The following is a 22,156-nucleotide window of genomic DNA, read 5'->3' on the forward strand; positions in this document are numbered from 1 at the left end:
GCAAAGGATCGTAGTTGGCCGTATACAGATGATTGGGGGAGTTTTCCCACTAAGTTCTGGATTTAACCGTTCAATTTAACCGTTCCAGAACTCAACAAACAAGTTGAGCATGTCAATTTATCGTTACACTTTTAAATGTATCTATTTCAGCTTAGTGGTTTTTCACTATTGTTCTTTTCAAAATTTTTATTGGTTAGTTTAAATAAGTTTGCATTTTACGTTGATTTAAATTTATAAAGGCTCATTGTATAGGCTGTTACATATATAATAATGATCTTTCTGTAAACCTTATATTTTCATTATGGCTGATGATGATGTTTGAAACATCGAAACATGTTCCGAAAACTGAAAAGCGTTGTTGTGTTTTTAAAAATATTCTGAAGTGCCTTTAAAGGGATATAACTAACAATGAGCTACCGTTACTACCGAAACTGAAGACCCAGCAGTGATGTACCATGTGCAGGCTCCTCCGATCACTACGATTCAAACAGGCTTCAACACTGAGCTTGTGTTATAAAAGTTGGAAATTAGAGAATTAACGCTAGCGCTTGAAAAGAAATCGAGACGTATAAGACAGAAAAATTCTTTTCACCTTGGTGGGATTCGAATCCAGAGGTCCTGGTTTTGAATCCCTTTGAGGTCAAAAGAGTCTCTTTCTTGGCTTCATGTGGTCCCCTTCCTTAAATTCCTTATGTAGGTCTAGGCAACTATCACTTTTTTATCGTCAGCTTGTATATTACTAGTACTGCGTGGATCAACATTACAGTACTTGTTTTATTATACACTTGTGATCGATACGTATGACAGGTACCTTTATTGTGTTTTTGTTCTTTTCAAGGTTCCGATCAGTTTATGACCCATTGCAGTATTTGCTGACAAGAGAGTCTGATATCAGGACAATGAGGTTCATATCTACTGACCGTCATCTGTTGGAGTATGGAAGGGAGTTACAAAAGGTGTACGACCTTTCCAAAATGGCTGCCTCAATGGATCTGTTCATTCCGATGGAATTATTTGTGCTGGATTGCACCAAGATCAAAGAGGTAAAACACAATCAGTAATTACTATTTTTTCACCAAGATTCACGAGTACAGTGGAACTCCACCTTGTGGCCATCCCGTTATTACGGCCACTTTATTGTGGCCCGAACAAAAGCACAGCCAGCCATTTTTATGTAAGCTCTTTACTACTGTCACCCCATTAATACCGGCCAGATTTTTGCGACCCGTTGGTGACCGAATTAACAAGGTTCCACTGTAAATATTTGAGCTCTGTAGACTAAGCTTTCAATCCAGAAATGAATGATGCTATTCTTAAAGGACTGGAAGTAATCTTATCAAGATATGTTGCCCTTCTATTACGTTTTACTTGTTTAAATGTGGCTTAATAAACTTGGCATTTTAATTTTGTGATCTTCAACTTAAGTATTTCAGCAGCAAAGACTTAAGAGAATCGAATTACGTTATCCGTAAAACTAAGTTCTGGATAACGAAGGACTCGCGCCTGAACTCATTTTGAGCTTGTATAACCATGGTGAACTGCGGGCATATTGCACAGAGTTTATTGGACATCTTTAGTCAAGACTTATTTGAATTTCTTCAAAGATATTAGCATATAGTTTTTTTGCTATCTGTAATTCGAAGTCAAATAAAACTTTGTGTACTTTTTCAGTCTTACTTGATGATTTTCGTAGTACAGTATACAAATCATTGTTAGCACTTTCACGTATTTCGTAACATTTTCAGTTCCTTGTGTCACGTGCTGATGATCTGGTAAGCATGATGACGTCAAAGCTGACCAGGAAGAGTTTTGATTTCAACCGCTCCATATGCCACCAGTATGATTACATTGTTAATCGTATAACATCGTCATCAAAGACCACTGATGAACTTGTTGACCTGGAAAAGTATATTGACAATTTGAGAAGCGGCCCCTTGGTGCATCTGAAGGTAGAAGTTAATTCAGCACTATCATTTGTGACTGTTAAACCCCAGAGATTTGTTTATGTCACTTACATGACTGAATGAGATTTATCCTTACACAGATATGCTTTTGTTACATCCGATGTTTTTTTGCAAGTCAAACGTTTTAAATTCTACAAGTCAAGTGTATTGAATTCTGTTTTCATTGATTAAAACGTTTGTGATATCTGTGGTTTTGCTCTCTGATTCAATAAAATTACCAGCAGTGATTATGAAAATATTGATTTTTGTTGTGTTTTTTTTTCACACCAGACAGAGCTGGAGGAAGCAGGAGATCTTGTTTTGTTTCTGATGGATCACACGTTTTTAGCTGATGATCATTTGGCTCTCAATGAAACTACATTCACCTGGCCTGAACGGATCATACCCATCATTAAAATGAGGTACGTTAGGTTGAAATTGAGGTTGAGCTCAGAATATGAATGTCAACTCCTGACCAGACAAAGCTAGGCTTCAGTAGAACGTTTACTTGTTAATCCAAAAACCCTGTTACATAAAACAAGTATTTATTTAATACTAAAAGTTTTATACAGCATTCATGAATGTGACCGGTTCTCTCCGCGGTGTCTAATGAAACAAATTCTATTTAAATAGTAGTGAGAGTGTATCTGTCGAGAATATATAGTTGCTCAGCGGAAATTTGATGTTCTTAAAACAAATATGCTAGTTTTGAGAACATCAAATTTCTGAGGGCAACTATCAGGCCGATAGTTCCGAGACAGAAACACTCTATTGCCGTTTATTGTTCACCACCACCATTTTGAATTATTTTCAACTTTTTTTACCAATAAGAATCGGAGCAAATTTAATGGTGAACTACAATCGGTCATTGAAAACTCTGGCTCGATGTCTAAATGTTTCAAAAAGAGAACGGTCGTCGTAAAATATTCAACTTTGTGTAGGCGTGGCACTGGTTACGCCCACTTATCTTGTATTCGTCAAAGCGAAATTTACAGAGATGATAGAAAGTGACTGCCTTTATGAACTAATTTAGCCTGCTTTTTTCCTGGACAACATCTCAGTATTTTTTCCTCTTCGTATTATTTATTCACTTATTTTAATTGTATGCAGTTAGTGTCATGCCTCACCCACTTTACTCACGTAATAAGAGTGAAGGTAAAGATATCTTTTCAAGTGACCTCATGATGCGTTCTGTATATTATGTCTCGTGCTATCCAGTGAAACTCGCATTACACGAGAACACGATACCGCCATGAACAAGCTGTTTGATTGGCAAGCGAGATTTGAGATGCAGTTGAATGAAACTCTGCAGAGTGTGAAAGAGTTTTACACCAAGGACAGAATGTCCGAGGCAAAGACGTATCTGGCACAGCTAGAGGAACTCAAAGAAAAAGTGCAAGTGTTTCTTGAGGAGGTACATCAACTTAAAGAAAACTAGCTAGTACCAATATTATTAGTAACTTGTCTCTAAGGCTAAATTGAGCCCGCAGGTTTGGTCAGAGGGGTTGCTTAAATTACATGGCGGCACATCTTCGCAGCGAATTGACGTCACGACTTTCGGAATTCTTATACTGTTTCTGATTGGCCAATATTAATTGGAAAGTCTTTTGGTGCTTCAATGAGAATTGGCCTGACGTACAGTTGTCCCCACGTAACAACAACAACAACAACAACAACAACAACAACAACAACTACAACAATAATAATAATAGTAATAACTGTCATTATACTTAAAAGCTAATTTTAGATAGAAACTGTAGCCCACTGAATTTGTAAGACGTTTATAAAAGAGTTTTTCAGCTTCAACCAAACATCACGTCACGTCTGTTTGTTTTCCTCTTTCAACAGAGAAAGAAGATCAACAAGGAGGAAGGCCTCCTTGGTTGTGAAGTTTACAGCGCATTTCCTCAAATCCAGGAGATAATAGAAGCAAAAGAACCATTTGACAAGCTGTGGAGAGCTTTGGTGACATTTCATGACAAACAAGAGGCATGGCTGGCTGGGCCGATATTAAAACTGAATGCAGAAGAGATCGAAGAAGAGGTATCTATATAGAGCGTAGATTATGTAAAACTTTAGTGTGGTTGGCATTCACAATCTCTGAGTTTACTGTTGAAAAAAAATTCCTTGTTGCATAGTCGTTCGTTTATATGTGAAGCATATAAGTTTCTCACCTCTTAGTGTGGGTCAAGCAATCCAGGAAAGGCTTAGATTCTCATATTCATGCTAATATAATTAACGCAACTTTGACAACCTCCTGTGCAATGAATATATTTTATTACACATTTTAATCTGTTATAGTAATAAGGCACCAACACTCAGTAATGTTCTGTTACGTATCAGGTTTTGTTAACCATTTTCTCCATTAATCTGTTGCTCTTTACCATTCACAGGTTTCAGAGCTCTGGAGAACAAGTTACAAATTGACAAAAGAGTTTGCTCATCCTGAATTCCGCGGCCCCCTGAGGGTAGCATCTACAATTAAAGCGAGGTTGGAGAACTTCAAGATTAACATGCCTTTGATACACGCCTTGTGTACTCCTGGAATCAAGGACAGACATTGGGAAGCTATGAGTGTTAAGGTATGATAAGACAATAGTAACTACTTGTTATTTGTACTTCTCAAACTCATGAATGATTTATCAAGTTGAAACAAAGGGTGACCATGACGGTGTTTGGATAGCTGATTCTAGTTACATAGATTTTGACGACTTTATTTCTTCGCTTTCTCCTTAGTTTTAGTTTCCATTGAGAAGATATATCAAACACTCAAAAAGTGTTTGACCTCATTTCCAAACACCTCGAAGTTCGTCAAAAATACTCCGCTGCGCGTCATATTTTCAACTCTCTTCTCGATGTTTGGAAATGTGGTCAAACACGGTCATTCGTATTTGATACATTAGTTCAATTCATTAGTGCGAAAACCTGTATCATTTGTACTTATTCGTTACAATCTAGATTGGATTCAACATTGCTCCGAAAGAGGACACCACACTAAACGAGATGCTAGTTCTCGGACTCGATAAATTTGTAGAGGACTTAACTGAGATCAGCGGCAGAGCAGCTAAAGAGTTCTCCCTTGAAAAGGTGAGTAGTTAAAAAAAAAACAACAAAAAAACAAAAACTAACAAACAAACAAAAAACGGTCAGTGATACTATGATACTATGTGGTACTATGTCGTGTTTGCTACATCAAGTGTCGCTTCGATAATGGATGTTTCTTGTGAAAGATTGTCCAGGGAGAAATTTGACCGAGCTGTTGGTGAATTTATGCAAGAGACAAGATCATAGTCTCTTGATTAATGCTATCATTTTTCAGAGTACTCGCTAGTGCTGCTGCGGTTCTTAATCTTTTATGGGATATGAAAAAATAGAACCCTTTCATTGTTTAGGCGGAGATTTGCAAAACATGGCACTTGTTTCCCGGCTTTAGTTTGTTAACTTTTGTTTGTTTGTGATTCAGTTTTACAATTTGATTTCTTTTATCGAAAGGACTGTACACACCTGCAAAGATTTACCACAAAACTAACCATCTTATTTACATAATTACTTCAAATATGATTGAGGTAGTAACTGAACTGTATTTGCTAGATACAATTCATTCAGGAATGAAGATCGTATGGGGAAATATGTTATCGAAGGTTTGGAGATTCCGCTGTAACGAATCATCTTCTTTGCCTGTCTTTCTCTAATCAGGCCTTGAGTAAAATGAAAACAGAGTGGAGGGATGTTGATTTTGTATTTGTTCAGTACAAAGACACTGGAATAAGTATCCTGTCGGCGGTGGATGACCTGCAGGTGAGACTCAATATCTGATTGTTTGTATTACCCCTGTAAAAAGGTAAAGATAAGTTGCTTATTGACCGAGATGGAGGGAAAACCTTTGTCTCTAGCTACTGACCTTAGGAAGACTTTCTCCCCTGTTCGGATCGAACAGTAGGCCATTTCCGAGTTACCTTGTTCCCCGGCTTTTGCCTCTGTTTCAAAACGAGTCTTCGCGCACAACCTTTCATATGAAAATGAGTTTGGTTTGCATGAAAATGAACAGTATAGGGGGAAACACATTTTCACATAAATGGTTTCGCATTAAGACTCGTTTTGACAAAGAGGCGAAAAGCAACCCGGAAATTGCCTTTTGTTTCGGTTCACTGGAACCACTTGTACAGCTCTCCCTGGTCGAGTCTGACACAACCGAAGTGTTTTGTACCAATGCAGTCTTGTTTGTTTGGCAGGTTCTGCTTGATGATCACATTGTGAAAACATTAACAATGAAGGGATCTCCTTTCGTTGTTCCTTTTGAAGCGGAAATGAAAGAATGGGAGACCAAACTGGTAGGTTGACACGTTTTCTATCATACCATTTCTTATTTCGCGTTGTGCACAAAAACTTCGCCGTGTATTAATCGCCTGTGCTGTAAATATTCTATTTTCAGAATTTGATGCAAGATATTGTGGAGTCTTGGCTGAAGGTTTGTGTTTTATTATTTATGTGGTTGCCTACAATGTAGTGGTTTTTTAGTACTGTACTTTCTATGATGTAAGTAAGAGTCGAAAAGGCAGCTTACGTTAGTGACATTTAAGAAATATAAATGCTTCCATGGCAGAGATAGAACGTTGCAGAGACAACAAATCAGTGCAACTCTGTATACATCGTGGATCTATTTTTGAATTGAAGTTAAACGTTTGTAATTATCTTAGAACTTTGAAAAGTTTTACAGTTATCTTGGAACTTAAATGTTTATAATTGTCTTGCAGGTTCAAGCTTCTTGGTTGTATTTAGAACCAATCTTTTCTTCAGAGGACATTCAGGCTCAAATGCCAGAGGAAGGAGAGAAATTCCGCACTGTTGACAAATACTGGTTCGTTTTTAATTGTGTTTTATGTTAACATTTCTCGAGGAAATCTTACATGACCAGATAAACTACTAACCTTTTGCCTGTCCTGTTTTGTGTCTAACTATAAAGAAATGCTTTAAAATATTTATTAACAATGTATTAACTCGGAAATTAAAGTTAAAAAACGACGACGTTTCGACGTGTAGCTAACGTCATCATCAAGTCAAAATGAGAGTTGATAAACATTGTAGAAATATTGACAGAGTAAAACAGTAAATCCACACAGTGGAATAAAATTGTTGGGAATGTGTTTTCAGACGTTTTGTATCACGTCGTGTTATCTTATAAACATGTTGAACCTTGTTTTGTTAAAACGTATCTTTCTCTTAATGTCTTCCTTCCAGCAAATAAGAGTTCAGGAGAATGAAAGTTATTTTTTGCATTGTTTTGGCGTTTTACTACTTCTAAGTCAATAATAAACTAAAGTCGCTTTAAGACGGGCCAAAGATTTGTCTTTGACAAGATTGTTTTCTTCTTATGCTAAGCCTAAGAGCTATAACGCCTGTTTTGTTGAGATTCGTTGTTGTTTGAATATCACAGGAGGAAGATTATGACCGAATCAGTCAAGGATCCACGTGCACTGGTGGTGACGTCACAGTCCCAGATGTTAGATAAACTGCAAGTCTCAGAGGTAACGCCTGTTTGACGGTGTGAGAAATATAGAGATATGCGGGTGACGATCAGGTTTATTTTTTCTGTTTCTTCAGAGGTTGATGTTTTCTCCCTTCTGTTTCTGTTTATCCAGAGCCTTCTCGAGGACATTCAGAAAGGACTGAACGACTATTTAGAAAAGAAACGGTTGTTTTTCCCAAGGTATTTTTTTTTAATCTTCAATTGCTGGCTCCGTTTACTCATTATGAATAGACAAGGCCGTATGTGGATTGCAAAGGCATTGCATATTTTTAAGCTTAAGTCGCGTTCAAACTGTTTACAGGTTTTCTACACATCTATTTTTCTCAGTAACAGTTGACAGTATGAAGTTAATTAAATTATGTTTTGGCCTGACGGGTGTTGGCACAAATTAGGTCTGATGAGTCCATAACCATCGTTTGTCATGGTTGCCTCATGGTTGCCTCATGGTTCCTTTTGGTTCATGCTTGATGTTACTGAGGCTAAAATGATTGTTTCAAGGTACATCAGTGTCTAAGCAAACTGAGTAGTAGTGTAGTTTAGTCGAAGCTCAGGCATAAAAAGAAATAACGGAAAGGGTTCTTGTTTTACTTATCGGTCAATCTTTATTCCTCGCTCAACTTCTCTACCATGAATCTTGTTGCAATGCCTTGTCATTGTCCACCCTCTATTTTTCAGATTTTTCTTCCTGTCAAATGATGAACTTCTGGAAATTTTATCCGAGACAAAAGATCCTCTTCGTGTTCAGCCGCATCTAAAGAAGTGTTTCGAAGGTATCGCAAAGCTGGAATTTGACGAGAGGAAAGAGATCAATGCTATGATATCTGCCGAGGGAGAAACAGTGAAATTCTCTAAGAAGATAGTACCTGCGCATGCCCGTGGGCTGGTGGAGAAATGGTTACTGCAGGTAAAGATAACTAATGAAGCCAAGTTAAGACAGCATCACTTTGAATTACGGCAAGAGTTCAAATTGTTTTCTCAAGTGTCGTGTACTATTATGAGGGTCTTGCTCTTGGGAAGAAGAGGACATAAACTCTGTCTAGCATCTTACCAGTTTCTTAACGCAAACACGGTTCGAAGGAATTAATAACTGAAGACTCTAACTCTGTTTGAATTATGTTGCAACATTTGTTCATTGTCTGGTTATTTAGTATCGTAATGTTTTAATTGCGGAGGTTTTGAAAGCGAAAAGATAGCGTAAACGCTAGGAATTATATTATGTATGGATAGAGAGAAGATTATTAAACTGTTTTTTTTCCATAACGCATTAGTCAAGAATAGGAAGATCATGGTTTGTTGCATGTGGACCTACTTTAACGATCTACAGCTCTCGAAAATCTGCCATAGATCAGTGACAGGTTCCCTCACCGAAATGGTTTTGGAACAGTTTTCCCCCTCCCCCTCTCGATTGATAAATACGTCTCTCACTACATTCTGCTAATCTTAAAGTATAACACCTTTTTCCACTCGTGGCTGCCATTGTAGATGAAAACTAATTCTCAAATTGTTGAATCAATTGTAGATCGAACAAGTAATGAAACTGAGCCTACAAGAGGTGATGTCTGAGGCAGTCACCGCTTATCCACAGAATCCCAGAACAGAATGGGTGTTATCTTGGCCAGGACAAGTAGTGCTGGCCTCTAGCATTATATATTGGACTAAGGAAGTCACTCAGGTAGTTAATTATGACAACAGCAAACCAATGTATAGCGTGCTTTTCTGACTACACCAACACGAGACATCCAATGCGAAAAGTTTATTGAGGATGCGTCAGCCAGTCATCTGATGCAAATGTATGATAATAGTAAAATCCTCTCGCGTGTCTATATACCTATTATCTGTAACTATTCCAGGCCATGCCACTGAAGGATGGTTTAGAGGATTACTACAAACAAAGCACACGTCAGATAGAAGACATTGTTGAACTTGTGCGAGGAAAGCTGTCCACCATGTCACGGATCACTTTAGGCGCGCTGATTGTCATCGATGTGCATGGTGAGTTGGCTTTGCAACTTGTGGACAGACAAGGTTTATGTATTAATTGCCAAGAGAATGTTACTCGACCATTAGCCAAGGGAAACTTGTGTTATTATTCTAAGTGTGAAGTTTCGGCATTTCGCGATTTCGCCAGTAAGTTGTGCTCAGTATGTTGTGTTAAGCGTTGTGTTAAGCCTGACGTTTTTTTTCGGTGACTATAGGATGAAGCCTCTTCGTATAATGTTCAAGACTAGCGTTTCTACAGTGTAAAACGATAAATACTCTTGTTAATATGAAGAGTCCTCATTTTATAGTCACTAAAATGTGAAAAATGCCACGTGTTCACGGTTCGAGTCCTCGCTTTAAAACGCTTCGGTAAACAACTTTCTACGTATCAGCAAGTAGTATGTAAGTATTTTCTCTAGCTTGTTCCTTAAATTAAACATTCATCGACACATTATTCTTACTGCTGGACATCTTGTGGACATTCTGTCAGTCGCTTAGTCAAGCAAAAGAATTCATCAAAGTTTTACATATTTAATGACCTTGTCAGTCAATAATCTTTATCATTTCGCTTCTGTCGGCAGCGCGTGATGTGGTAGCCAAGCTAAAGGAAGATGGCGTGACAGACCCAAACGATTTCCAGTGGATCAGTCAGTTGCGTTACTACTGGGAAACGAGGGCTGTGATTGTCAGAATGATCACTACAGCAGTCAAGTACGGGTATGAGTACCTTGGTAACAGCGGCAGACTTGTTATCACTCCGCTAACAGACAGATGCTACAGGTAGGTGGAGTGGTGCCTAGGCTACCTCGGTCATAGGTAGTTGCAGATAATAAGTATCAGTTATTTCGGTCGGAATAAAAACGAAGGCTGCCTACAGGGATGTTACTAAGCAATGTGACTTCGGAGTTCTCGTGCTTATTTCTGATTGGACGATAACCGTCGGAAATTCTTCCGGTGCTTCAACGAAGATTTGAGAATGACAACACTTGTTCCGCTGACGGTGCAAGTTAGGATAGAGTGTAGACAGCGGGGAAATAACTTATTCGGATATAAAAGTCATTTGTAAGAATTCAGTGCTTTTAAATCATAATTTCGCGGTTTTCATTTCCCTTAGGGTCAACTTTAATCCAAAAGGGTAATGAAGGGGTAAAACCTGCACTCTGAGAGCCTTTTTATTAATGGTTACATCACAAATGACCTTTACTTTATCTTCAGTTTTGTGTCAACTGTGAAAGTTGTAATGAATGTAGTAAGGCTTCTTCTGAATCATTTCTTCACCTCATTGATTGTGACTTTTCCTTGTTCATAGAACTCTGATGGGGGCTCTCCTGTTGAACCTGGGAGGTGCCCCCGAAGGGCCTGCTGGAACAGGCAAAACGGAGACTTGTAAAGATCTGGCAAAAGCTGTCGCTAAGCAGGTATGGTGTCAGCTTTAATTCTCGTTCTGTTCATGATTTCTTAAGTCAGCTTGATGGCAAATGAAGCGCACATATTTTACTGTTCAGATAGCACATCATTAAAAACATACAGTACACACAAGACTTCGTGGTTGCCTAGACGATCTTTTGAAATCTTCCATGAGAGCGATTTTTCGTTTAAGATTTACGCGACCTTTTTTTCCTAAGGCTTACAATTAGAGGGTTTTGACATCTACGAAGCTGTGTAATGGATGTGTGCGCCATATAAATGAACTATTATTATTATTATTATTATTATTATTATTATTATTATTAAAGATTCGCACAGCTATTGATGATATTGAAGCTGGTTTCGTCATTGGCTCCGGGCAACAACAAGTTGCCTAGGGAAGCCAAGAAACACCCCTTGTTTGCTTTTTCTCTTCTTTCTACATCTCCAGCACCTTTCTAAGAATTCTTGCCGACCCCAACAATGCACATCTCTGGATCATCATCATCATCATCATCATCATTATTATTATTACTATTATTATTATTATTATTATAAAAAAAAGGCAAAAGAGGAGTGTTTATTGTGACAAAAACTAGAAGCACTATAAAATTTTAAGTCTATAATCACTCCTCTTAAATTAAAAAATTATTATTAGTATTATTATTATTATTATTATTACAGTCGTGTTTCTAATTTGTGTCCACAGTGTGTAGTTTTCAATTGCTCTGATGGGCTGGACTATAAAGCCATGGGAAAGTTCTTCAAGGGTCTGGCGCAGTCAGGGGCCTGGGCCTGTTTTGACGAGTTTAACCGGATTGAGCTAGAGGTTAGTTTCCCTGTAATAGGCCATTTTACAGTTGTGTGCTTAGTTACCTGGCCATGAATGCTAGCGAGGCTGGAGGTGACCTTGCTTTGATTCAGACCTCTCTGCTTTTTTCATTTAAATGTCAACTAGTTAGCATTTGAGCAACTTCATTTACGCAACAAAAGCAGTGAGGTATTTATCAAAACAGGGTCACCTGCAAGTCACTAAGCAGACAAGTCAAGCCACTAAGCAGACAACTGTAAAATGGCCTATTTATGTTTCAACTGCATTTTAATTTATGATAAGTAGTATACTAATTAACGCAAAAAGGGCGACAAAATCTTAACTGATGTTAAAACACCCCACCGTTCAATCTTAATTGTCGAATTTAGACATTGTAGATGCACAATGAGGTAAAGCTTCCTCTCTGTTTGGTATGGGGAGGGGGAAACTCAGGTAAAGTCTGCATACAAGCCAAGTGGCTCATCAGGCAGAGCTTATCCCGGTTTCTGTAGCATGGAGCGACTAGGAGTATTTCTGCCCCCTCCCCCTGGATAGGATGCAATTCCATCCCAGGGTTACCCCAGCATTAAATTCGCCGGTACCCATTTATACACCTGGTGGAGAGAGGCACTGTGAGAGTTAAGTGTCTTGCCCAAGAACACAACACATTGTCCCCGGCCAGGGCTCGAACCCTTACCGCTGGATCCAGAGTCGAGCGCTCTAACCACGAGACCACCCCGCCTCCACGTTTGGTATACACCAAGCACGAATTGGACTGATAAGACCCCGTGCCAGGTGGCAGTGCAGCATTCTTAAAAAGAAGTGAATTTCGTTTAAGCGAGAGACTTTGTCCTTTGGTTCTTTGATTTTGTTCGTTAGGTGCTGTCCGTTGTAGCTCAACAAATCTTGACAATCCAGAGGGCCGTCATGGAGCAAGTGGATAAGTTTGTATTTGAAGGAACAGAAATCTCACTGGATCCATCTTGTACCATTTTTATCACAATGAACCCGGGTTATGCTGGTCGTGCAGAACTTCCCGACAATCTTAAGGTGATCAGAAAATAATCTCGTGACTCGTGGGGACGAGTTATCAGTTAAGACTTAAAGGGACACTGTTACGATATATTTGTTTAAAACTGTGATAAATTCACGAAATGGTCCCTAAATTTATGTAATGAGAACTTAACTAGCTCGAACTTAATGATTAAACGCAATTTCTTGAAAAAAGTCCGCACTGCAGCAACATTTTTGCAAAATTTCGACGATTTTCGAGCCAAACTTGAACCTTTGAAAACTGACATCCTGACGCTTTTTCAAAAATCCATATCGCAATCCGTTTCCATCCTCGCCATCGTTAGCCATCCTCACTTCCTAATAGGTTCCAATCATTTGTCGAGTACTGCTCTACAAAATAAAACCATTCTTCCAAAGATCGATATACGTTTTTGAGATAAAAATGGTGACAGTGTCCCTTTAAAATGGAATTAAACTGGACGTGCTCTGACAGATAGAGACTTATTAGGTCACTCGAGGTGATGCTGTAAGCTGAGTTGTAGCATCTACTCGATTTCAGTTTCCTCCTGACATTGTTGGCGTGCTGAAGAATTACTACAGGACTGAATATCTCTTTCTGATTTTATACATTTTAGGTTCTTTTCCGTACAGTTGCTATGATGGTACCTGACTATGCGTTGATTAGTGAGATCAGTTTATATTCCATGGGATTTGTTAACGCGCGCAGTTTGTCGGCTAAGATTGTGGCTGTGTACAGGCTCTGCTCTGAGCAGGTAAGAAAATAGTAACATTAAAGGGCCCTAGTCAGCTACACCTTTGTTTTTGGTTTACATGCGAGAGTTAGGCTATTACATTTTATTCGGAGCATGTCGAAACGAAGGAAATCACTGTGAAACTACTAAAGACAATTAAACAGGCAAACTTTCAAGAACACAACTTACGGTAAAGCATTAAGATTCGCTTCACCATGCAATATCAACATTTTCGATGGCATCGAAAATGGCGGAGGCTGAGTAGGTTCTATTAAGGTATTTGTATGCATTCGAGCTCTTTACTCGCACATCACCGAGTTAATATCTTTTTTGTTTGATTTTAGTTCTTCTAACTCCTGCTGAAGGGTTAAACCTGACAACTAATCCTGATGTTTTGTTCATTGACCACACTTTTGTCATTGGTAACCTCACCAAGAAGTAACAAATCGGTCTTTCACCTACTACGAGACGAAACCAACGAATTTACTGATGAATTTGTCCAACACTCATCCGTAAATTTAACGACGTGTGCCATTGTAGCCGTGGCTCTGTAGTCATTGTTATCCGTATCATTGATTTTGAGACACAATTGCTGTTCAGTTGAAGTAATTTGTTTTTCTGCTTTGCTTCTAACAGCTCTCCTCTCAACACCATTATGATTACGGTATGCGAGCGGTCAAGTCTGTTCTTACTGCGGCGGGAAATTTAAAACTGAAGTATCCTGAACAAGACGAGGATATTCTACTCTTGAGGTCCATCATGGATGTCAACTTGCCCAAGGTTCGTGAAAATTTCAGGCGGCAATATTTGGTAGCTATTTAATTATCTTTCAACTGCAAAAAAAAAATCGTGCAAGGGGAGCCATGAAAAAAAAAAAAAAAAAAAAAAAAAAAATCGAGCAAGTGCTTTCTACTATCATAATTAATATCTTTGATTTAAAAAAAAAATTCTTGCACAAGCTATTGCCCACCAAAAAGAAAATCCATGCACGACTCGAAGGTGTGAAAAAGATTTCATGCTCCAGAAAAATTGCTCAACCCCCCCCCACCCCACCTCCCTCAAAAAATAATGGTCCGTCCCCAATCAGCATCTGTTATTTTTGGCAGAGTAGTTTTCAACTGACTATTTCAAAAGCAAAGTCATCATTATCATAGCGGAATTTGCTTGTTTTTGCTTACCATTTTGATAGAAAAGCCGCCTCTTTTGCACACCTTTTATTGACAAGAAGTATCATCATCATCATCAACTTTATTAATGTGTCTTAACATCTAGCCGATGGGGGAAAAAAACCCTCTACTAATTGGGGACACTTAATATAATTAATAACCTACTAACCATTTTCTAATGAACTATGAAAAAGCCTAACAATATAATTAACGATCTAATATAGTTAAAAACCAACAAACTATTTTCTAATAACAATCAACTAATGGGATAAATTATTAGAAAAAATTAAGAATTACAAAGGATGCAGTTGGAACAATTGTCATCTTCTACCATCTTCTTCTTTCACGTATTTTTTTAAGAACAGTGCATCGTCTTTCTAAACCTTTTGAATGAAGTTTAATTAACACTTTAACGGAAGAACGTCAAGCATTACCAGAAGAGATGTTAACCAAAAAAACAAGTATTGTCCGTTCAGTTCACGTTGTGGCGGGAGTAAAGATACTCTGATTTTCCTACACTTTCATATACCTCAATTTGTGAAATCTCTGTCTTGTTATATACTTGAAGCCTAAGAAAGTTGCGCTTTTCGGGCGGAGTCTCCCCATAAAGGTCATTATAAGAAATACACTACTCCCCGAGGGCTTAAGCTCGGGAAATTCGTCAACTTGAATAGCAAAATGGTTTTTGGAATCTGTTAGCATTCCCAGAGAAGTATAGAATGCTGCCAAGAGGTTTGAATAACACTTTTGTTGGAAAATCTGCGGAAATCTTAGACCGGGGGCATTGGAGTTACGATCACGTTATGGTGACAAGACTGGGTTTTCAACTGTTCCCACGATTAACTTTTTACACAGGGAGAGTGCAAGCATTAGCCTCGTCTGCTTTTATCAGTTAATGGAGTTATTGTGTTGCTGCTATTTGGCTAGTGTTGCTTCAGAGAACTGTATTCTGTCGATTCGAGGTAATTTACTTGAAATTTCATCGTGCAGTTTTAAGAAATATGTCAAACACGAAAGACCGTACTTGACCACATTTCCAAACATTGAGAAGAGAGTTGAAATAGGACGCGTAGCGGAGTATTCTCGACCAACTTCGAAGTGTTTGGTAATGTGGTCAAATATTGTCTTGAGTGTTTGATATATCGTCTCAATCGAAACTAAACTAAGGAGAAAACGGAGAGAAAAAATCATAAAAATCTATGCTAATTAATCCAAACACCGTCACGGTCATGATTTCCTTTGTTTAAATTTGATGAATATTATTAATGAGTTTGAGGAGCTTCCCTATAAGCTTTTTATTCTTACTTAACTAGTAGTAATCCAAGATTATGAGTGCATTCGACGCCGTCACTTAAATACATATACCTTAAATGATTTCACTAACTGACTTACAACCTCTGTCTATTGCTAAAATAAACATTTGTCATCAACAACCAAGGTTTTACAGACAGATATATCATAGTGTCAAAGTCTATGCCAATGAAGCGATCCCCTGTATAAACTACGATGTGTTGATACTGTGCGTAACGGCGCCAGTTTCCGTAGACTCACGAAAAATATTTACATTATTTCGTGCTAAATGTTTTCAAATTAACTGGTAATGTTTAAGCGTAAAAGGTAATTTGTAAAAGTATATATTTTTTACGTGCATTATTCTCAGCTGGAAGCACAAATATAAGCAAACATTTGCAATCGCGTGTTGGTTTATCGTAAGCAAACTCCGTGCTACAGATTCGAATATCTCCCCTGATGAATAAAAGTAGACAGTATTTTTACATTGCCGTTCCCTGCTTCAGGCTCACTGTTATGGATCTTGTCTTCAGAGTACTTTTCCACCGATTCCAAACAATATTCGAGCGAACAATATTCGACGGGATGAAGACTGAGCTATCTGTCGCGACTGGATCTAATCAACAAATGCAATCAAACTACAGCCAATGAAATATAGCTGTTCCCATGGTTAACATCCCAATTGCAAAGCCAAGGCGATTCAAAGTCGTGTTCGTGAACATATAAAATAAACTATAAACCACGAGGTAGCTTTAGAAATCCCCTTAACAATGCTCACTGGCTCAGACTACTACGAAAACCACGAGGTGCGCGATAGTCTTTCCGCATATGACGTATGACATATGACGTCATTCAAAATGGCGCAGAAAATGCAGACGTTCGACGAAAAAGTTTCAAAGTCTCAAAAGAAGTCACCTTGAAACCATAGGACACGCAAGATTATGAACTACGTTCTGCGACCGCAATTAAAGTTCAATTATGTCGCAAAGGATAACTCTATTTTGAACACTCATTGTACCACTTGGAGTTCGGTAGTTTCCCTTTGTGGTGAAACCCTCCCACTGAAGCAAGAAAGCTTACATTTCACACACCCAAAAATCTCCCTTAGTGCGCTGGAGAATCGCGAACTAGACACGAATAGAATTATAGGATTGACTGCTGTACTAAAAGATGGAAAAACATAGAAAAACAAACCTACATAGAGCCGAAGTTTACGTATGTCCTTAGTAAAAAACGATGGAAAGACCATTCTAAGAACTAAATACACACAAAGTGGTGTCCAACAGAGGAAAAAAGCAGTCACTATAGAGATGAACACTTTCATCACAATTTGGTTCTGTTGGCTGTTACGCATGCTAATGCTTTGTTGAGAAGTTTCATCAACTAGTCTCCCTGCTGTTAAAGATTTCATAATTCTAGAGTAAAGCACAATTATCAGGATAAACGGAACACAGTAAAATATTAAAAATCCCACAGTGTAGAATATAGAGAGGTTTAGTCTGGCCCAGGAAAACCTACAAAACGTTTGAGGCCCGTCTTGCACGATTTTAGGAAACCACACGTACGGAAAACCAATTGATAGCGGGAAGATCCATGTAAACAACAATAAAACGGTCCGGAGTTGCGTTGTTAGCATTGTAGCGTGGAAGGGATGTACAATGGCTACGAATCTCTCCACCACGATCAGGACAATGCTAAGAACTGAAACCGCTTGTGAAATTGCTCTGGAATACATTCCCAGCTTGCACACTAACGTAGCCATGGAACCCTCGATGGGACTTCTCCCTGAAAGCATCCCCTCAGTGGCGTACAGAGGCCAGTTAGTCAGAGCTGAGAGCAGATCAGAAACAGCCATGTTCACGATGAAGTAGTTAGTGCTGGTTCTAAGATTGGCTTTCATCAGAACAGACATTGTAACCAGAACATTGCCGACAATGGCCAAAATACTAACCAAGGAAATTACTACTGTGATTGTCGTCGAGGCGATAGGAAAATATGTTGATTGGTCCTCAAAGTCACCGATACTGGAGTTGTTCATGTTGCCTTGTTGGGTGTTTTTCCTTCCTTTAACTTCACGGACGACAATTTTAGAACACCCAAGCTCTCTTTTCATTTAGCGGAAGTTTAAAGGCACGTTCTCCGACACGTACACCTGCCAGTCAGATTAAATTTGTTATTAAAGCAACTTGAAAGCACTATCTTAGGTTTGCTTTCAAGCAGTATACAAAACTTGGCCAATACCCCCAAAATATCTATTACAATAGCTCGTTAATGACACTCGGTGACATGCTTACTCATCTTAAATATTGCTGTTCTCTAATAACTAATTTTTTTGCAATTTTAAATCACTCCTTAATCGGGCGTTCAATTTTAAGTTAACCAACTTAAGCTCGTTTAGGAACGTGAAAGCAAATCCCTAATTTAACAGGAAAATTACAAAGGGAACTCCTTTGGGTTTTGTATTTATTTACCCTTTTTCATGTGTTCTCCTCTTGTTTTGTTGCATAAAAGAGTAAATAATACATTTTTAAGACGTGACAATGTGAATTGACGAATGTGATGACGATCAGGTGTTTGAAATAACTATGACAATTAGTGATTTCAATCTTAACTAATGCACGACAAGCTACTATCTTTGTATAAACAGAATGCGATTCCACTCTATCTGAATGCAAATTTTAACAGATGCCCTGCAGGCCTTTGAGTAATTATATCTATTCTTACAACTTGCATTTCGTTTTTAAAACGAACTTTCGGGTTTACACGCAAACACTTTTTAGTTTTCTTTCCATCCTATGTGTTTACTTTACACAAAGCTTTTAAATGTAGAATTGAATGAACAAGAATTTAAAATATAATATATTAATTACTGGAAAGAGGATGTTCGACTTTTTTTAGTACTCCTACCGTAACCATCTTCATAAAATCTAAACAACTGAGAAGAAACAGTGAAATTCATTTCATTTTTTTTTTTCATTTGACCATTCTCGCTATCACATCTTTTGGAGAGAAATAGTTGACACACATGGATATTGTTTGGTTAATAAACAGGTGAAATTGCTTTTATATACATGTCTTTTGATGAAGTAAACACATTAGCGATAATACAAGTTTCAGTCACGTTTCATCTGAAAATACTCAATAAGAAAAAAGTTAAACCTCCCTCTTTCTAATATTACGATGAATTTCTTCAGGCGAATCAAAACTGTTCTTTCTTTTGTCCCGAACTTATGAAGTCTACCGTACAATTAAAGCTTTCGTGCTGTCTTTGTTGTACACGTATTGCGAGAAGTATTCTAGCTATGTAAATTTTGATGTCATTATAAAGTGAATGACGAACCGACTGACGAACCCCACTTGAGGAAAACACGGAAAAGAGCTAAATTACGAAAACAAGCGACGATTTTACAGTCTTCGAAGATCCCGCGTCCGGCGCTAACCAGTATTTAAAAGAGAGTGTTTTCATATAGCCAGTGATAAACGTAGCAAACCACTCTTGTTCCATCGTCTTTGCCCGTCCATACCTTTATTTGTGTTTGAAACATGCCTTATCAGACACGCGGCCTAGGGCGAGCGCAGACGCTCTTAGTAACTCTCTGTTTACTGAAAAAAAAGTCTTACTCGAGCGAGAATTGAAGTTACCGTAGCTTCAATGCCCCACAGTCTAAAATGTTCTCAGAGTTTTCACCAAAAGCCTTAATTATTCAAACCTCTTGACTGTATTTTATATTTGACTGAAAATGCTAACGGATCCCAAAAATCAATGGAAGTGATTTCACAAATTGAGGTATATGAAAGTATCTTCACTCCCGCGACAAGGTGAACTGAACGAATAATACTTTTTTTTTGGTTAACACCTCCTCTGGTAATGTTTGTTGTTCCCCGAAATAGTGTTTATCAACTGTTCCCGCGATTAACATTCACAAGGGAAAAGTGCGAGCAGTTGCTTCTGGTTTTGCCAGTAACTAGACTTATTGTGTTGCTGCTATTTGGCTAATGCTGTTTTTTTTTTGTGATTTAAACCGATCTCACTTTATCATTTTTCTTCCAGTTTTTGTCACAAGACTTGCCTTTGTTTGAGGGCATCGTGTCAGACTTGTTCCCAGGCATCACTCTGCCATCTCCTGACCATGGTGTCCTGGAGGAGGCGCTCAGAAAGAACATCCGGAAGATGGGACTGCAGGCTGTACCTTGGTTTGTTGACAAAGTTGTACAGGTTCGTTCAAAGTTTAGTGCTTTCGAGGTTTCCTAATTTTCAAGGCGCCGTTAACATGGTATTAGTAGATACTGTTACCATCAAGTTGGTATTAAAATGGAGTAAAACTATGTTGATATTGTCGAGTGAAACAAAATAATTTCCTGGATGCTCTTTGGTCTTTGGAAATATGGTTAAGCACGGTCTTTCGAGTGTGATTAATTGCGTAAAACAAAAGAAATTCCTGGAAGCTCCTTGGGATTGACGCGCGGTTTGAACGTTTGAAAGCAGCCATTATTTTATCCCCAGCATGTGACTATCATCGCAGTACGAAATGCTGCTGGCCCAGCATAGTTTATGTTGAAAATAACTGGAGATGAATTCAAAACATCCATCAGTGATACTCTTCCTTAAAGAAACTGGCGTGCTCAAAGTCGTTGAAAATTCATCGGGTTAAAAACAGGAAATCATGACCGTGACAGTGTTTGGATATCTGATCTCAATTACCGTAGATTTTTACGATTTTATTTCTTCGTTTTGTTCTCAGTTTTAGTTTCGGTTGAGAAGATATATCAAACACTCAAGACAGTGTTTGACCACATTTTCAGACACCTCGAAGTTCGTTAAAATACTTCGCTAAGCGTCGTGTTTTTAATTTCCTACTCGGTCTCTGAATATGTGGTCAAACATGGTCTTTCGTGTGTGATAAATTGCGTAAAACAAAAGAAATTCGTGGAAGCCCCTTGGAATTATGATCATCCAAACCTCACGCGCGGTTTTAGCGATAGAAAGCAGCCATGACTTATCAACAATATGTAACGTTCATCACAACATGAAGTGCTGCTTGCCTAGCATAGTTTATTATCAGAATAGCTGGAGAAAAATTCAAAACATTGATTATACTTTTTCCTTAAAGAAACTACGGGCACTGAAAAAAAACTGAGCGTTTGCCATTTACAGTACATTAGTCTCTGTCAGTGTTTAACTGGCCTTACAGCTTGGTCAGTGTTTGATATAATACATGGCACAGTCTCCATTCCTTGCTGCTTGAATTTGTTGTTACTGATTAGGTGTACGAGATGATGTTGGTTCGCCATGGCTTTATGATTGTGGGTGATCCTATTGGTGGTAAGACATCAGCGTGGAAGGTTCTTGCTGCAGCGTTGTCTGAACTGGGCAGGGACGAGGATTCAGACGAAGTACCGGTATGGAAAAACTATTTGTGAAATAGGTTAAAGGTTTTTGTATATAAGTGATGAGTTTGTCTTAATTTTTGTAGGTTTGATTAAACTTGACGGTACAGTTACTTCATATTTGAGCCCTGCTTTTCGTGTCATGTTTTGCATTTGGAGAAACACGTTTCTTTCATAAGTGCCTCCTTCTACCCAGGTGGATTAATTGAGGGAAAAGCGAGACCTGTACAGTTCAAACTCTATTGATCTGTGTCTGAAACTATATCCTTAACATCAAGCAAAACTGACGGAATAAGAGGATTAATGAGAAATTTAAAAAGAAAAACATATGGAAGAAAACGTGAAGATGGTTTTTGTGCAAGCCAAGTAACTCTTTCGTGCTGTTCATTTAGAGATCATAAAGAACTTTTAAGCTCTCATAACCCAACGTCACGTAAATTTGCAGGTACAGTACAGGATCATCAATCCCAAAGCGGTCACCATGGGCCAGTTGTATGGAAGGTTTGATCCCGTATCGCACGAGTGGTCAGATGGCAAGTATTTCCCTTGATGACTATTTGCCTTTCTATTTGTTGAAATTTTGGAGGAAGTTTGACCAGCATAAAACATTCAAATAATTGTCTACTTTATTGCTAACCAGGTGTACTTGCGAACACTTTCCGTGAGCATGCAAGCTCCGTCAGTGAGGATCGAAAATGGATTGTGTTTGATGGCCCTGTTGATGCTGTGTGGATCGAAAACATGAACACTGTACTGGACGACAACAGAAAGGTACGACAATAACAACCAGAATTTTTTCGAAATTGTTACGTGCTTCGACGAAAAGAAGCTTTGATGTGTTGACTTCGACTGTGGTCGCCCTAGGGAGAGTAGAAAAT

At 38.4% G+C, this 22,156-nt stretch overlaps 2 protein-coding genes across 2 annotated transcripts in view; one reads left to right on the forward strand and one right to left on the reverse strand.

Moving 5' to 3' along the window:
- Positions 1 to 22,156, forward strand: part of LOC145498650 (dynein axonemal heavy chain 3-like) — an 82,765-nt gene that overhangs the window by 12,078 nt on the left and 48,531 nt on the right. Inside the window, exons 11-36 of the mRNA XM_081478563.1 lie at positions 839 to 1,043; positions 1,746 to 1,949; positions 2,235 to 2,365; positions 3,162 to 3,357; positions 3,792 to 3,986; positions 4,337 to 4,525; positions 4,902 to 5,030; positions 5,640 to 5,741; positions 6,176 to 6,274; positions 6,376 to 6,411; positions 6,698 to 6,801; positions 7,378 to 7,468; positions 7,583 to 7,650; positions 8,146 to 8,374; positions 8,990 to 9,142; positions 9,321 to 9,462; positions 10,032 to 10,230; positions 10,760 to 10,868; positions 11,567 to 11,686; positions 12,548 to 12,718; positions 13,318 to 13,455; positions 14,071 to 14,214; positions 19,942 to 20,106; positions 21,156 to 21,290; positions 21,724 to 21,811; positions 21,919 to 22,049. Coding sequence (XP_081334689.1) covers positions 839 to 1,043; positions 1,746 to 1,949; positions 2,235 to 2,365; positions 3,162 to 3,357; positions 3,792 to 3,986; positions 4,337 to 4,525; positions 4,902 to 5,030; positions 5,640 to 5,741; positions 6,176 to 6,274; positions 6,376 to 6,411; positions 6,698 to 6,801; positions 7,378 to 7,468; positions 7,583 to 7,650; positions 8,146 to 8,374; positions 8,990 to 9,142; positions 9,321 to 9,462; positions 10,032 to 10,230; positions 10,760 to 10,868; positions 11,567 to 11,686; positions 12,548 to 12,718; positions 13,318 to 13,455; positions 14,071 to 14,214; positions 19,942 to 20,106; positions 21,156 to 21,290; positions 21,724 to 21,811; positions 21,919 to 22,049 — 3,673 coding nt within the window. The remainder of the gene's footprint in view (positions 1 to 838; positions 1,044 to 1,745; positions 1,950 to 2,234; positions 2,366 to 3,161; positions 3,358 to 3,791; positions 3,987 to 4,336; positions 4,526 to 4,901; positions 5,031 to 5,639; positions 5,742 to 6,175; positions 6,275 to 6,375; positions 6,412 to 6,697; positions 6,802 to 7,377; positions 7,469 to 7,582; positions 7,651 to 8,145; positions 8,375 to 8,989; positions 9,143 to 9,320; positions 9,463 to 10,031; positions 10,231 to 10,759; positions 10,869 to 11,566; positions 11,687 to 12,547; positions 12,719 to 13,317; positions 13,456 to 14,070; positions 14,215 to 19,941; positions 20,107 to 21,155; positions 21,291 to 21,723; positions 21,812 to 21,918; positions 22,050 to 22,156) is intronic.
- Positions 14,975 to 18,674, reverse strand: LOC145498662 (neuropeptide FF receptor 2-like). The gene has a single exon (XM_081478581.1). It carries the CDS (start codon positions 18,001 to 18,003, stop codon positions 16,900 to 16,902), a length of 1,104 nt encoding a protein of 367 aa, XP_081334707.1. The 5' UTR covers positions 18,004 to 18,674; the 3' UTR covers positions 14,975 to 16,899.

Source organism: Orbicella franksi, chromosome 9 (assembly GCF_964199315.1).
Source record: "Orbicella franksi chromosome 9, jaOrbFran1.1, whole genome shotgun sequence".
In the NCBI taxonomy this organism is placed as follows: domain Eukaryota; kingdom Metazoa; phylum Cnidaria; class Anthozoa; order Scleractinia; family Merulinidae; genus Orbicella; species Orbicella franksi.

Coding starts and splice junctions, on each gene's coding strand:
- LOC145498662 (XM_081478581.1), bottom strand. CDS start 18,003: ATGAAAAGAGAGCTTGGGTGTTCTAAAATTGTCGTCCGTGAAGTTAAA.